At 38.6% G+C, this 16,753-nt stretch overlaps 1 protein-coding gene across 47 annotated transcripts in view; it reads left to right on the forward strand.

Annotated features, from left to right (window-relative positions):
• Positions 1-16,753, forward strand: part of shot (dystonin-like protein short stop) — a 483,119-nt gene that overhangs the window by 321,251 nt on the left and 145,115 nt on the right. For 5 of the 47 annotated variants that reach the window (XM_065235659.1, XM_065235664.1, XM_065235665.1 and 2 more), the window contains exons 1-2: positions 6,583-6,794; positions 14,554-15,236. The exons of 38 other annotated variants lie outside the window; for them this stretch is intronic. In XM_065235659.1, the coding sequence (XP_065091731.1) occupies positions 14,646-15,236 (591 nt within the window). In that variant the 5' untranslated portion in view covers positions 6,583-6,794; positions 14,554-14,645. Of the gene's footprint in view, positions 1-6,577; positions 6,795-14,553; positions 15,237-16,753 lie in introns of those variants that run through there. 4 more of the 47 variants (XM_065235669.1, XM_065235650.1, XM_065235676.1 and 1 more) reach the window with 4 other exon arrangements.

Consider the following 16,753-nt stretch of genomic DNA (forward strand, 5'->3'; position numbering starts at 1 on the left):
GAAAATTGCATTAAGGTGCAACTGTTGCTATGTTAGTTAAAATTATCATCGATTGTCTGCGGAAAGCAATTTCCCTAACACGGATTTCAAAGTTTAATTCCATCCGGTCTCTCCAAACGGTGTTTATTCAATCACCGGTTGGTGAGTTGTGGTGTTCTCCAGTACACAAAGCTGCAGCCCACATGAGCATCCATAGAAGGAGAACGAAGCCGTACCGCTATTGATCGGAATCAGTAGCTCTTCGTGAGTCGCTGAAAACCCCGCACAAATTCCTACACAAAACACATGCTCCTGCTGCAGTTAACAAATAAGATTTATTATATAAGACCACGTAGTCCTACGCCACCATTGCGTACAACCCCATAGGGCTGTCCCTTGTAGTTTTTATCTTGCCGGTGTTCTTGAAATTGTTAGAATTATTACAAATTTACTGAGGTGTAGACAAATTTCTGGACCCAATATTCTACTTTTCTACTTCGTGATAAAACTTTTTCAAACCTAAAATGTACAAAAATGATCTGGAATAAATTTCAAGCTCTAGACATTTTTTCAAAGACCAAAAATTTAAAAAATCTTCAGAACCCAGTAGTTTTAATATTTTCAAAATATCGGGACAAAAATTCATGTCATTGAATCTTGAGTTCTTTTCTAAGTCCCAAAATGTTTATTTTTTAAACTTCTTAAAAAAAAAAAAACCAAGGCAAAAACATAAAATTCCACGTTCGAAATCATAAATGGTTTCTTTGTTTTAGAAGTATTTAAATTTGTCTTGAACTATGTTGCAGAAATTTGTATATCCTAGATCTTTGAAATTGATTGCCTAAAAATTATTAAAATTTGGCCAAACTTGAGACTTTGATTTTTTTTTCTCTCTTATTCAAAATCATTTTTCAATTCTTATCAACATATTTTGTTCAATCAAACTCGCTATCTGAACCTAAAATCAATTTGTTTGTTAAAAAAAAATCGAGGTCGAAAAATAAGTGCATAGTGAAGAAATACAGGTTAAAATTGGACCATGATCTTGCCTGGTCATTTAATACTGATTTTTCGAAGCATAAAAAATGTTCATGATAGTTTTCAGGGCTAGAAAGTGAATTACAACGTTAGCAGAGAAACTTTTACATGCAAAGCACAGCACTTGACAAAAAGAATGTTGTTCTCCCATTTCGCACACTTTTTCCAACTTATCTTCGTCAAAGCCATCCGCTCAAAGAGCGGTAAAAATTATACTCTGTGCGGTCGAAATAGCTAATGAAATTCAAAAGGCAACTAATGTCTTCTTTGTCGTGTTTCCCTAACACAATAGCATATGTAGGAGGAGATGAAGTAGCGGAGGACTATGAAGAACTTTGATTTTCTGCAGGGTTTCTCATTTGCAATCTTACACTTAGTGCGCTCTTTGTGCCGGTGCGGTAGCTTCGCTTTGAGCGTTTTCGTTATTTATCTGTGTGTAAGTCTTTCTTCTCTTCTCCGCTGCTACGCACTTAAGCAGTGAGAAAGGCTAACCAACTTCGTGTTTAACTGTTTTTAACTTTGTAGATTCCAGGAAATTAACGCACTACACGTATTGAGTAATGAAATTATTGCCCTGTGATGAGTTTATAAAATTTATCGAAGTGGGTTGCAATCAACCAAAGATTGAAACCTTACTTTTCCGATCAATGAATGTCACTATTGGTCACTTTTTTATTGCTTTAAAGTCACTATTTGGTCACTATTTTTTTTATTCTAGACGCTAAAGTCGCTACTATTATATCACATACCCACTACCAGCCTTGTTTTCAAAATAAATGAACGTATTTTCCGAAATTAATCCGGTGAATTAGGCACATAACAATTATATCCCAGTTCCTTTTGGTGCAATAAGCAAGTGAGACGAAAATATAGAATATTAATGTTTCTTAAAATAACAGACTAATTTTATCTTTTAATGTTGTCGAACTTCTTAACGGAATCCCTTTCGGATTTGTTTCCCATTAATTCCGTTATATAATTGCTTATATTTTTACAAATACGCGTATTTCGCCTACTATTTGTAGACCTCATGAGTTCCAAGTACTCAACACCACTCTGCCTTCATAGACTAATTTAATTAATTTCATTGATTCGGTTGGGTTTTCAAAAATATAAAATTATCTGTTGGGACCAATGCTCGCGTCACTTTTCAAAAGGTCCTAAGTAACAAATGTAAACAAATCGAGTTAAACGATACAAACTAGTACTCTTCTATCAAAGTATGTGATACAAAAACATCCATCCAAATTTACTGTCATTTATTTAAGATTATCATAGGACAACAATTGTCCAATGAACAGTTTGAAATGATGGGTACATGATTGTTACTTCGGTCATTTGGACTGCCTAAAATGATTGGTGCTCATTTTCTAAAGGCGGGGCCAACCGAAACTCTGAAATCTGTGAAAGGGGATCTATTATCATGTAGAACAAAACGTCCAATGTAACACTCATTGATTATGTCATTGAGAAAAATCTAGCAATGTAACATGTCCGATGTACATCTTGACCTATGTGGTTTTTTCTATATTGTAGCATGAAATTCAAAGTAAAATTGTGATTTTACCGTTTCTACTGAATTTTCAACGTTATTATTCACTGACTAAATTAAAAATAGTATTGCAAAATGTATTGCTTCTAAACAGTTAAAATCATAATCTGTCGAACTTCAACTTCGATTTTCTCAACATGGTGGCTATGTTACATTGGTTTATTTCAAAAGTGACGCGAAAATTATGTTTAAAATAAGTGTTCATTTCAAAATAAGATAATTTTCTTCTAAAGTTTTAGTGCATTTTTTAATATTGATTTCTTCAAAAATTTCGACCAATTTCAACATTGTGACAATTTTTTTATTAAAGTTTGGCATTCCATTGCAAGCTGTGAGCTTATTTGGATTGTTGTTATCAATTTCAAAAACAGTTATAGCAAATTTCTTTGTAAAAACTGGGTATCGACTACCTATAAAAATCTGGAAAATCATGGAATCTCAAGAAATGTTCTTTAAATTCAGGTAAATATTTCTCAATCCTTAATCATAACTGCATTATAAACTATAATGATATCACCAATCATGTAGAAAATTAATCAATGATTTATTTTAGAAGACAGGCTTAAACTATTCAACTCCAGGGCAAAGTTATTGGGCTAGAAACATTCTTTAAAGATCCAAGACATGGTCCATTTCTTCATGGATCTGGAACGTGTTTCAGTTTCAAAATTTCGTACTAAGTAAAATTTCCGTTTAGAATCCTAGGCTTAAAATCATGATTCTGGATCATTTGAGTTTCGACGAATTCCGGAACTATACATATTACGAATTCCGGAACTATACATAACAGAAAGATTTGCACGATTTCGTACTCATGTAATTTATTTAAATTTTGAGTTTAGTTTTGTTTGAAACCTTAGAAAAAAAAAAACAAATTTGCGGGTCATTAGAAATTTATCGGATCTTAGACATGATTAAGATCTTGCAGTATGGAAAAACAATCGTGGCCCAGATTAAAACAAACTTTCAAATCAAGATCCTGGATTTAAAAATAAGCAAAATCACGGGCTTTGAAATATTTAAAAGATTCCACACATAAAATCTTGAGCATGGAGCAATTTTAAAGATTTTACATGAGATACCTGAAAATTATGATTGAACTCAAAATTTATTTCACATGATGTTAGTCTCAATGCGGTTCTACATGCCTACGTTGACAAATGACGCTGTATTACAAGGGGAGCACTTGTGCTATAACTGGCACACTTCCCCTGTATTATAAACCGGATAACTAGAATTCGAGATACATCATTTTGAAAAAAGTATCGAGTTTATTTTCAGTTTGGTGCTCGAAAAAATAATTCCGACAACTTCTAATTCTGCATGTTAACACCTTTGACTCTCCCTTTTCTTATCCTTCACCTATGCATCTACGCTTCTACGTTAAGAATCAACTTAGCCTCATTTATTTTTGGCAGAATTCAATCGATTCGCATAAGTGATGAATCATTATATATAAAATATAAATATACATTTAAATACATATACAACGGAAAGGGGGTCCAACAGGGCACCCGATATCGATAGGGAGAGTGGGGTTGCCAACTGCCTATCAAAATAGCTTAAGAAACTGCTAACATTTCGTGGATAAAGGGCGGGTTCTTCTCCACACTCATGGGGCATCCTTCAGGACGAGGGCTTGTTCCATAGCGAATTATATTGTTTACTAGAAGACGATTCTTCTTCTGTTCCCGGTGGGTTTCGCATGGGCGTTTCTCCTTACGGGTCCACCCTTCCGTTTTTGGTCCTTCATACAGCGCCAAGTTGAATATGATTTGTCAGTGGGACTTGATCAAGTCGTCCTGATTGGTTTGCCCATTGCTATGTACAGAAGCCTTGTTGCATGAGTGGTAGTCTAAAAAAATATTAAAACCATAAATACACGCAATTTTCGTTGTTCCATTTCTAAATGGGCCATGCTTTATTTATATTAATCCTAAAAACAATGGTGGGTAGCCGGAAAACAGTCGGGAGTTTGAATTCATATATCCTGTAGCCACCCTTTTAAAGCTATGCGCATAATTGTATTCACTTTCAGTATAATTTATATAATAAGCCATTACATAATAGCTGGGATTGCAAAGTTCATATATTTCCATTCTCATACGGAACATCACTGAACATGTTAATGCTGACACTAAACCATTCGGAGACGTTGATGGAGCGCATCTAATCTCTATTTCTCCAACAATTTAACACCTAAAATCCGCTATAAATACAACAGCTCGGGCCTAATGAACCTAAATCTTGTAAAGCACAAAACAATGAAAAGGCCGCTCGTCAACTTGCACCAAAACCAGGCCAGCCACGGTGCACTAAATTAGTCAGTCGGACTGATCAGCTTCCCACCCTATTCACCCGTTGAAATCTTTTGTTTACATCCTTTCCCTTTCTCTCTGCGGTCTCCCGACAACGACGACGTTATAACTTTATTGTGGTCAGTATTATTCGAGCGCCTCTCCCACGATTACCACCTAGCATCGGTTCAGAATTGTCAAATTAGAAATGTTAATTGAATCCAAATTCCATTGCCGACGTTGTTGGTTCAGCTGTGATAGTGAAATTTCGCAGTTGCATTAGTACCAGTAAAGAATTTTAGTACAAAATCCACCAGCTGCTCGGCATTCTAGCAGCCATTAGCAAAACTTTTCACGGTCGGTAGCCATCCAAGCTGCCGGTGGCTTCCACATATATCAAAAGTCGATTTAACCGTTATTCGCTCCAAAATATTCGTACATATGCTGCGAATGACACATAAGGCACCACCGGGCGGACGAGTATTTCCCATATGACACGGCCAGTAGTCACGGTGGCGAAAAAATAAAATAATTCCAGACAATAAACGACTCATACTGGCTGCAGCGAGCACTACCACCCTATCCGTTGACGGGCTTCCCGTCGAGCCGTACGGGGGTATTGTTTTGTTTTTTTCTGGCTCTTTTTCTCTTCGTATAGAGTTCACATTGAAGGGGTCATCCACGGTATGGTGGCGAGGTGGTTTTGTTGCGCTGGATGGTTAGGTTGTGGAGGTGTTTATGGGGGTGACCTGGTGAGCAGTACCGCAGAATGAGTGTACTAAAATTTGATACCGCCCTGTCAGATAGTTTGAAGCAATTGTATAATAAATTAATGTGGAAAAATGGTCTCCGTTCTGGTGGTCGCCCAAGCACGACAGCCGCGGAGTACGATACGGTTCACTGCCATATGTACTAAACCTGGGATCATACGTTGTATGTGGTTGATTCTAAATAAATTCTCAATATCACTGTAGATCTCGAGTGGGTTAAACATCAATATCGAAACTCCCACTCGATGCTGGGCTTGTCCGACACCTTGATCTTGTTGGGAGCCCCACGCACGCGCGATTGCCAAGTTCCGCTCTAATTTATTTCCGTCCTGAAGCGGTGAACATTATGTAAAATACCTATCGGATTTGAAACAACGCCCGCACAAAGCTCACAAAATCACCACAACAAAATAGTGACGTGATGCTAGTCGTCAGCACCGTCGCAACAGTCAGATCCGTGGTCGAGCCTTTTTAGGAAACCTTTGGCACCTCATCTCGCCTTAAGATCTTCAACTCCGCGAGGCTGCGCTCGGTGTTTTATGGAACCAATCAACCTTGCGGCATCTCTTATTCTCTCTCTCGTGAAGCAGGTACAAGCGCCCGCCGCACCAAAACAGGCTCGTGTACTAAAAGAGAAGAATCTCGCCGTCATCATCTCAGCAGCGTGAGGAACTTTAGCGCCGTGTTGATGAAGCCCTTGTGCCTAGGGGGAAACCTCCGCAATAATTGTTGTTATTATTCGAGCTGAAAGAGCGGTGGCGGGGCTGACTCGCGCGGGTTGTCAAGAGACCTGTCTTCTGATCCACTGCGTGCGGGTGGGAGAGCCCGCGCGAGCTCGCTCTCCTGCGAGAGACTGAGAGAACTTGGACACCGTCGCGCGCAAGGTACACCTATAGTGAAATTGTTTCCAACTCGTCACATTCAGTTTACCTCAAACAAACGCGACGAACGGTTGTCGAAGTTTCGAAGTAGTTACTTGTTCTAGAACTGATCATATTGTGGGTCCAATCGAAGTGCCCGGGAGTGTTTGCGCTTTTATTCTACATACACGAAGGTCGGGGAAGAGATTTTAGTACAACGAATTGGAATCGAATTTCACGGGTGTCACGCGTGTCGCGGCGTGCAGGAAGTTTTAATTGATTTCGACTCGGGAAAAAGGTGCAGTCGATGGTCGATTTAAATGAATTTATCGATAAAGGGCTGCGCAAGCAGAGAAAAAGTGGAATAAAGTGGACTAACCTTGACACATTTTTGTTGAATGAAAATAGTGTTCTGTGAAAGCCGTGGAAATTGCACCGGGTGGAGCTGCTCACATTGCACTGTACTAAAAATAGTGCTCAAACCGTGTTTATCTACCTTTCATCGGATTTAAGAATTAATGAGCTTTGAACACCGACTCGATAAGACGACGAAGACTTACGCGAAAACCTATAATTAGAATTTTTCGGAATGATGTCATTAAATTTCACCAGTTCAAATCAATCATCGTCGAACATTCCGAACTGTATCAAATATGGAATTCCGAACCTTTTCAGTAGAGACTCATGTTTCGCTCTCCTACGCATCCTCCTTCACCGAGTTATTCAAGATCATTCCGCCTACATGCCTGGAATGGGACACGGTCGGTCGCCTCTCAGCACGACATTGAACAGTGTGCTAATTGAATTAAGTTCTTTTTAAAAATCCCTTTTTAGACACTGGAGAGCCGATTGACATTCCTTTCCTGTCATTAACGCACAGCGGCGGCGCAGCTGTCGTCCAAAGGGGTTTCAAGTTCCGGTCGTCGTTGTCAATGCCCGGAATGGTAGACAAGCCCGACACATTCCTGTCTATACTGAAAACCGACATGACCGAATCGAAACGCGTTCGATTTGAATAATGTTTTGGAATTGAGATCTTGCTGCTTCGGCTTCGGTGGTCGTGTGGGTGCAATCTTCACCGTGAAACACCTACCCGTACACCGCGTTTAGATTGTACCTGTTTGTTTGTAGCCACTTACCAGCTCGAGAGTGTCACAATTTGGAGAGCGTAGGCCACGATGGGAATTGGGTCTGCTGAATTTCTGCGCGGCAGCTGTTGTAAACCTCGAAATTATTTTAATCAGTCTGAATGGAGGCAAAAACCGATGGCAAAAAAAAATATGGTGGTCACTTTCTACGACCAACTTTTTGCCAGTCGTAAAAAAATGTCCAAAAAATTGAAAATCGAATCAAGCACAAATTTTTATTTGAAATGAAAATCGACTCTAATCCAATGGGTCGGAGGACTGAGAGGGTTTAAAATCTGCTTCAAATTACACGCGCAACCAACAGGCAGGTAAACAAATAAAGTGTGGGAATCTGCCTCTCTTGGTGAGATTACCACTTGAAACAACGGGCTTGTGCTGAACAATGTATCAACATTTGTGTCTGCTAAAAGATACCTCCTTATCAATCGGTACCGAGGTTGTCATCGGTCGGGGTGTGATTTGATTTGATTTGAGTCTTTCTCCGTCGTTTCGGTTTTGTGCGCCGTTTGTTTACATCGCTCTTGTAAATTGATATAGTATTTTTTTTTCTTTGTGCCGTCCGATGTTTGACATCATCTAATGAGTTTGAAAGTGTCAGGTGTTGAAGAATGGTATCAATTTCGTGTCTCAGTATGACGCAATGTGGAGGAAAAATTTGCTGCGAGGAGTGAAAATTAGTCAAACAAATAGAGCTGGTAGACGTGATAAGTTGCTGCTTGATTGGCCGACTGTGATGCTTTATTTTGAAGCGTTGAGGAGAGGAAACCATCTGGTAGAGGAATAGGTCGATATCTAAACGTTAAAGTTAAATATAGGATCTAATTTTAGTAGTAGAATGTCGAAATTTTGTATCATCATTTTTTAATGCTGATAAACAACACGGGGTGTTTCTGATCATAATCAATTAATACAAACAACTGGAAATTGTATTTTGCTAGAAATGCACAATTTCAATATTTAACACAAATTGATGTTTTTAATATGTTTGTACTAAAAATATAAGTAATGAAACTTGCAAGGCAGATCTTACTTGATTTAAATTTGTAAAGGCAATGGAAAATCTACTCAAACTACGAAAAAGCTGTGTTGGACTTTTGGATGAAGACATTCCAGAATGTTATTTAGACTTTCGAGTTCGGCTCTATTGTTTTTTATTCAAATCGTCCAGTTTTGAACCATCGATTCCCAACTGTTCCAACATGAATTTGACAAACTGCTCTCAAATATCTTCAGCTGAATGTTAAGGAAGCTTTAGCCTGTGATCAAGAACACCCCGCTGATGAGCTTGATCTAGTTTTACAGCATCTGTTTGGGAAGATTGAAGTTTTAGTACACCAATAATTTATAGATTTCATAAGTAAGTTGCTTGTTAAAAGCAATAAATAGAGATGTACTCAACAATAGTTCATTTTTAATGGTTCATACTAGTTATCAGATCTTCTTTTAACTTTACTACTCCGAAACTAAAAAAGGTGTAGGGTTAAGTTTATGTTTTAGTACAAAAATACATATACATATAAAAATTGTAATTTGTTGATTCAGTTTTGTGAAATCACTGGTAGAAGGTCACACCAAAACTGCTTGACATTATTCATTACCATACATATTATTGGTTTCAGAATCTTGTGTTTGCAAGCCAATATAGTTGTTTATCCAACATATTGCAAAACGAAGAATTTTTCAGCACGAGTTGTACATGTATCCAACGAGGATTGCCGAGTTGGATAATTACAAATTCAAATTTTGCAACGAGTTGCGTACAACATTGTTATGCAATTTAATTATTTCGAGATTTTTTTTTTTATTTATTCGATAATGTTCACTACAACTGGTTGTTAGTTTTTGGTCATATCTCCAAAACGGAAAGAGACACTGAATGTAACAACGATGGTGAGTTCACCATGTTATATCTTCATTTTATTCCAGCAGACAGCAATTTCAAATTTATAAAAAAAAATCTACATATGCCAGCAACACTGACTGGGTGTATCCTATGGCTTACCTTCCCTATTAACATAATTCCTAAATTCCCGAGACATTTATGAGGCGTCGTAGAGTTCTCTGCATCTCTCTTAAGTAAATGTTGGACTAACATACCTTTCCTATCCCTACCAGTTGTAAGGACGTGGCCAGGACAATCCTTAACTGTTGGAGCGGGATGTTTCTTTATCTGGGAGATAGTATTTATTTCCTACTTACTATCTGTCCAGTTACAGAAATCCGTCTTGCTCTTAATAGTTTTGAATTCGTACCACCTACGATATTGTGCAACTTGTTCGATGCTAATGCTAATGCTAATGCTAATATCTCCAAAACGGAAAGAGACACTATTGCTAAAAAAAACTAAGTGTGTATATGGTTTTTGAAGCAATCTTAACTGAACTCACTGGGTTCCTGATGTTAACCGGTTGAACCAATTGACCACTTTGTCAAGCAGTTTTGGCGTGACTTTCTACCAGCGATGTCACAAAACTGGACCAACTAATTTCTATTTTTTTATGAAACCGCACAAATGTTGGCTACTTTTCTCGTGTTTCTAGAAGAAAAAATCTCAAAATAATGTTTTATTTCAAAGTTCGAGCGGTAGTAAACGTTACTTTAACTGCTAGAATGGAGTGGTTGATTCAAGTTCTCTGAAGCTATCTGAGGCACGTTACTTACTTAACCTTCTCTTGCGGGTTGATTCTGAATTAAAGTTTACCCCCATAAACGACAGCAGCTTCTGAGCAGCTCCAGGCTAAAGAGCAAAAAATAAAATGAACTTTTTACTCGACCTTCGCCAATTTGCATTAAACTTTGCATAATTGTTTGTTCTGGGAAATCGTTCACATTTGTGCTTAACCTTTGCGTCTAAATTTTCATTGATTTCAAAATTCCATTAGCTCTAACAACTAAATTTATCAATATTTTTCTGCACAACATGTTGGATTTTGTCGGGCATCTATTTAAGTTTTTGAACCGGTCAGACAAATTTGGATCAGTTCATGGCTCCGGAGTTATTCCGTTGGGGTCACTCTGGGATGGCATTCGGTTTTACTGTTCTGTACTAATTATACACATGGTGAACATAATATTTTCTCACTGAAATTATGTTATTGAACCAATGGCAGCTATACCGATGGTTCATGATCACATTAGGCATCCCGGAAAAAATCCGGATCCCCCGAGAAAGTGGCCAATTTTCAACAAGAACCAAAACCCGTCGTGCGACCCATCAAACTTCATGATTTTACAAAACTTGGCCGGTGATGGCCTTATCGACAATCCACGGTCACACTAGCCCTCCCGGGCATGTTCCAGTGCCCTCGGGGAACTGGCCAATTTTCGACAAAAACCAAAATCGATTGTGCGACACATCAAACTTCACAGTTTTTCAAAACTCGACCGGTAAGGGCCTTATTGAGAGACCATGGTCACATTGGCCATCCCAAAAAAGTTCCGGCGCCCTCGGTAAAGTGAAAAATTCTCATCAAAAATTATAACTCGTCGTGCGAGATATCAATAAGGCCATTACCAGTCATATTTTGTAAAATCATGATGATTGATATGTTGCACGACGGGTTTTGGCTCTTTTCGAGGATTGGTCAGTTCCCCAAGGGCACTAGGACATGGACGGGAGGACTAGTGTGATCGTGGACTGTCAATAAGGCCATTACCGGTCATTTTTTGTAAAATCATGGAGTTTGATGTGTCGCACGACGGGTTTTGATTCTTGTCGAGAATTGGTCACTTCCCTGGGGGCACTTTTAACTTTTCTGGGATGCCCAATGTGCTCATGGACCATCTGTTTAGTCGCTTTTTGGTCCAATTACATAATTTGAGTGAGAATTTTGAAATCTATGCAAATTTATACGTTAGGCACGCAAAGGATAAATTCGATCATTTTGAGTCTTGTATTTTTTGAAAATGGCATATTCAACATTTCTAAAAAAACGTAGCACGAAAAAATCGTCACTTCTAATCGAAATGACGTTTGACACAAAGTTGCAGGGACAAAAAAAAACTTTAAAAAATCGGAAATACTGAACACTTGTTGTTATTTAAGTTTTTAAATCTTCAAAAAGGAAACTACCGTTTATATTTTTTCTTAGAAACAATTAATTTGTTCCTATTGCTTTGTCTCGATCGTCATTTTGATTAGAAGTGACGTTCTCGTGCTACGATTTATAGAAAAATTGAAATAATGCAGTTCCAGGCAAAATATCGAAGAAAATATGTTTGGATCGGCCTTCTCCGATTAGTATGAAACTTTGCATAATTGTTTGTTATGTTCACAGTTTTGCTAAAATTGGCCGCATTTTAGATATTGTAATTTTTTTTAAATGGCGTCCAAATTTTTCAAAAAAAAAAAATAAGTACGGAAACGGCATTCCTAATCGGAGTTACGTCTGAGACAAAGTTGTAGAGAGAAATAATGTCTTTCTCAAAAAATGTTTTTCGCCCAGAAATTTTTTAAAAAGAAATTTTAACCCAAATATAAAGTCAAAGTGTTTTGACCATTCTTTTTTAATTTTTTTTAACGCTAACGAAGAATGCATTCTTTGAAATGTTCAAAACTATTAACACTTAAAACAGACAAAAATCATAGCAAGATCTTTTGGTTAAATTTTTGAACTTTTTGCTAGTAAGCTTAATTGGGTGTTTTTAACAAAAAATATTTGAAATGTCTTAAAGGTTGTTTTATGTGTATAAATTACATTAAAGAAACGTTTGAACAAACATCAAAATTTGACCAAAGTTCTTGTTCTACGATTTTTGTCAATTTTTAAGAGTCTATAACATTCCAAAAGTTAATTTTTCGAGAGGCATTTTGAGATCTTCAATTTTTTTATTATTTATTGTTTTTACTTTAAATTACTAAAAAAAAATAGTCTTTCAGAAATGTCGCTTCCGCGCACATTTTTTTTTTATAAATTCAGATGCCATTTTGAAATTTTTTCAAGTTTCAAAATAGCCGAATTTTAGCAAAAATGTGAATCTGTACCAAACAATTAAGCAAAGTTTCATGCAAATCGATAAAGGCTGAGCTTTTCCGATTCGTCATTTGGCGTGGAACTGCTTTTTTTTTTAACCGCCCACTACAGTGTGGGTTTCATTTTGAAATCACGTTTCCAATGTCTCTGATTTGCTTGTGCTCTTTTAGTTTGACTTTCTGGATAATCGTGATGCTTTAGACGGAATCAGCTAATCAGGTTGACACATAAAAAATTGTGGAAAGCTAAAAAGTAATAAATTGTATGCGGTCAAAATCGGACCCTTACTATATTTAATGAATAATCGTTACAAAAAATTTAAATATTTTCTTGTACATTCCGAGTTTGAAACGATCAGATAATTTTTCTGCAATTCATTCGACCAAAATTTTGTCTTTTTTTTTTGTTAAATAAATATTAATAATGTTATGCCCCTTTCGAAATGTAGTATAGGATATGCTTTTACGCTCACAAAGTTTTATTCTTGTTTAGAAAAATTAATCATTTTTCGAACAATATTAAATTCCCGAATATTCCAACCCTCGTTTTTTAGAAAAATTTCAGATTCCAGTTCCCAAGTTTAGTGTAATTTAACGATCTGGGATTCAGATGAATTTGTAAGATCCTTAACTTTTCATAATTCTGATACTTTGCATCGTAAAATTTCCAAAAAGATGTTCTTTTAAGTTATGTCATTGGCTTACTATTTGGTACCGTAAAACGGGGTATCTTTGATAATGCGGGTAACTTTGATAGTATAATATAAAGATTAAATTTACCCGATGCGCTTTTTCCAAATTAGAAACATTGGTTCCATATTGTAGCTTAGGGTATTTCCGTTGATATAGTGACACCGTAGCAAGAAAAAATAGTCGAAATCCGTAGGAGATTTATTTCAGATAAGCAGTTCTTTCCAATTCTACTTCTTTTGGTGACTTGAAACTTGTCAAAAATTTAGATTGTGAATGATAGTTTATAAATAAGATTTTGGGATTAACTTGTCAATCAACTTTCGGCGAAATGGCCTCAAACCGGTAAAATAATCCGGAACTCATAAATCCATACCATAGCTAAGTTTTCGTTTGCAAGGTCACAATTTATTTTGCTCTATTTTTTCCACCGACCACATCACAATTTACAACTTGTTGTTTGTGATTTGTGATTTCTTTCTGATTCCGATTTGTATCAAGGTCACCGCCGGGCGCTCCCGATCCGTGAAGCAATTCGCACTTTGTTACGCCATACCTACCAAAATGCCATAAATCAACAAGTGAATCGTCTCTCCTACCATTCGGACGTTTTCATATCTCCACCCCGCCATCAGAGTGGTGTCAATCAAAGCATAACACACGAATCGGGCGGGTGCGTGTACCGGCCAAGATCTTTCACTTTAGATAAGATATTTGCTTTATATCTTGCTCGCACGAGAAGAGCACCACTTTCCAATTCTGGTCTGTCGGATTCAGTTGTTGACTAATTAGAATGAAGCATGACCGAGCACTGAAAGCAATAAGGAAAACTACCGTTAACGGTTCACTTCCGTCGTTTTACGAATTAATAGTAGCTGCCGCGATTGTGGGTGGGGGTGTTAAATTTTGCATTCTTAATTATTCGATGGTGGTTTGTATTTCTACCTTGCGCTAAAACCATATGTGTGAGCGCGTTCAACCGGTGACCATACCGAATCAGTTTCGGAAGTTCTGTGTTCATAGGTGGAGATTGGGTTGAATGCGCTATGATTCAGAGTCGTAGCTAGACGAACAATTGCAGAACAACTAATCTTGAACCGCCTGACTACGACACTGACCGATACTAATCGACCGAACCGGGTGGGAAGCCTTACAGTAGTTCCCGGTAATGTGAGCAGCTGGACTGACAGTGCAATTTCCATCGACGTTTACGATTATCGATTTGTGTTCTGGTTTGGTGTTTGAAGGAAAACTGCAGGAATTCGAAACGAATGTGAAATTGGCCGACAGTGGTATTCAGTGAAAAGTGAATGCGTTTGTGATTGAACGGGAAGGTGCAATGTACAAGATTGACGATGAGTTTCGTCCCCGGGGACGGGTGTTTATGAAGGCACAACGGGAACATGGACACAGCTATCAACCGTCGAGCGCACTGGTCAGTAGATCCAGTTCGCGGAGCAGCACCACCAGTCGGAAGGGACCGGCCATTACGACCAACCTGGACGACAGCAATCTGCGCTTTCGGCATGAGATAATGAACGAAAAGGTGATCGAAGCGACCGTAACCGAGCATCCAGGAGTGATCGAAACCATGAACCGGGATCACTGGCGGGCTCTGCCGTCGTCCATGAGCTATGGAAACGAGTTGGTGGTGGCACATCCCGGCGGGAGCCAGGTCGTGGCCGAGGTTACGCGAAACAAGCGCTTTACGACGGAGGTCCTGGGGAACACGATGGAAACGACGAGCACTTCCCAGCGAGCATCTGATGGTCATCGGCGGATGACGACTCATATTGTTCGGAAGATCACCACTTTGACGCGGGCCGAGGAGCAAGCCCAAGCGGACAACAGGATTCGACAGAATAGGGACGTCAAAACGACGGAGATTGGGTATTTGCGCATGGGATCGCAGGACTCGAAACGTGCCAAGGTATTGTATTCCAACGATTTTAGAAGTAGTAGTAAGAACTGTACGTGGATTAATTGCATTTTCCCCGATGTGTGGAATGCTTTAAAAAAAATTCTATGATGCTGCACAATGAACTATATACACGCGATCGCGTGCCCGGAAGGTGACACAAAAAAGCGTGATCTGCCAGCTGATAGTTAGGCTAATTGCACGATACACCGAGAAGATGCGAAGCACATCGACCGGTGTCGGTAGAGAACATTGTATAGAAAAATGACGTAATTCGTCGTTCGTCGCCTAATGTGTATTATACTCATTCAAAAGTACTTGTACATCATGTTCCCCCCTACAAAAGCGAAGCATGCTTCTTCGCCTTAAAATACCCAAATTCCACCCTAGCGATGGTATGTTGAAAGTGGGCATTTGATGAAACATACTTTGCATTCTTCTATGGAGACGCACGTTTCAACGTCGCCATCTGATTCAAAACAAATAATCTGTCACGTTTCTGTCCGGTCGCCGCTATAGAGATGGAGACCGACAAACCGACCATTTGATCGTTTTTCCTCTCAACTCGAATAAATACATAAACATTACTAGCGCGCTCATTGCAAAACAACGACAGCACAAAGTTTGTGGAGGTGGGAAGCCTCCCCATTGGCAGCAGGTTCCTTCATTCCCGAAAATGGAAATGATATTTTATATCGATTGCTTTGAAAAAAAATACGATTTTACAACCGCAACTGGCCGTTGGAGACGAACCTTGACAAGTTGGGTAGCATTCAATAAACCGATTGTTAGCAGCAACTTGGAGCAACATGATTCATGCAGAGAGTTGTTGTTTGCGGACCATTTCGCACCTCCATCGAATTTGGGCTGAGTGGCTGCTGCAAAACCATACAATTAACGAAAAGTGGCTCTAATGGATTGATTTCGGGGGAACTCGAAGTTCAAAATATTAATAACAATAACCATTTATAGGATCGTTCGCTGTGTCTCAAGGAGGTGACAATGCCGAGCTACTATTAGACAAGACTGTGTCAAGTTTGTCTAATTTACTTCCATTAAACTGAGTTTTGAATTCTCATGTGATTTGAGGTATCGCATGTTGGATTTTGACCCTTGTCAGAAACTGACCACTTCTCCGGGGGTACCCCGAACATTATCGGATGCACCCAGTATAGTCCTGAGTACCTAAAACGACTTTTATTAAACTAGTTTTTTCAATTCTAATTTGATTTGAGGTGTCACATGATGGGTTTTATTCGTTTCTAGTCAGATTAACTCTCATCTGGCCATATCTCCGAAACCAGTTGACCGATTCCAAAAATGTTACAATTTTTTTCCTTGATTTGTTTTCCGTGCTGAGCACCAATGCTACCGACGCCAGGGAGGCAGCTCCCATATCAGGACCATACCTATCGACCCATCAACTCATGAATCGGGGACCAACGGCTTTAGAGCAGAGATGTTATGCCTCAGAAAATCCCGGCGACGCCGACTGGGATTGAGCCCAGGCCTGCTGGGGTGAGAGGTAA

The sequence above is a fragment of the Ochlerotatus camptorhynchus genome, unplaced genomic scaffold (genome assembly GCF_037179485.1).
Source record: "Ochlerotatus camptorhynchus isolate MF236.1 unplaced genomic scaffold, CSIRO-AGI_Acam_v1.1 ptg000503l, whole genome shotgun sequence".
Classification (NCBI taxonomy): domain Eukaryota; kingdom Metazoa; phylum Arthropoda; class Insecta; order Diptera; family Culicidae; genus Ochlerotatus; species Ochlerotatus camptorhynchus.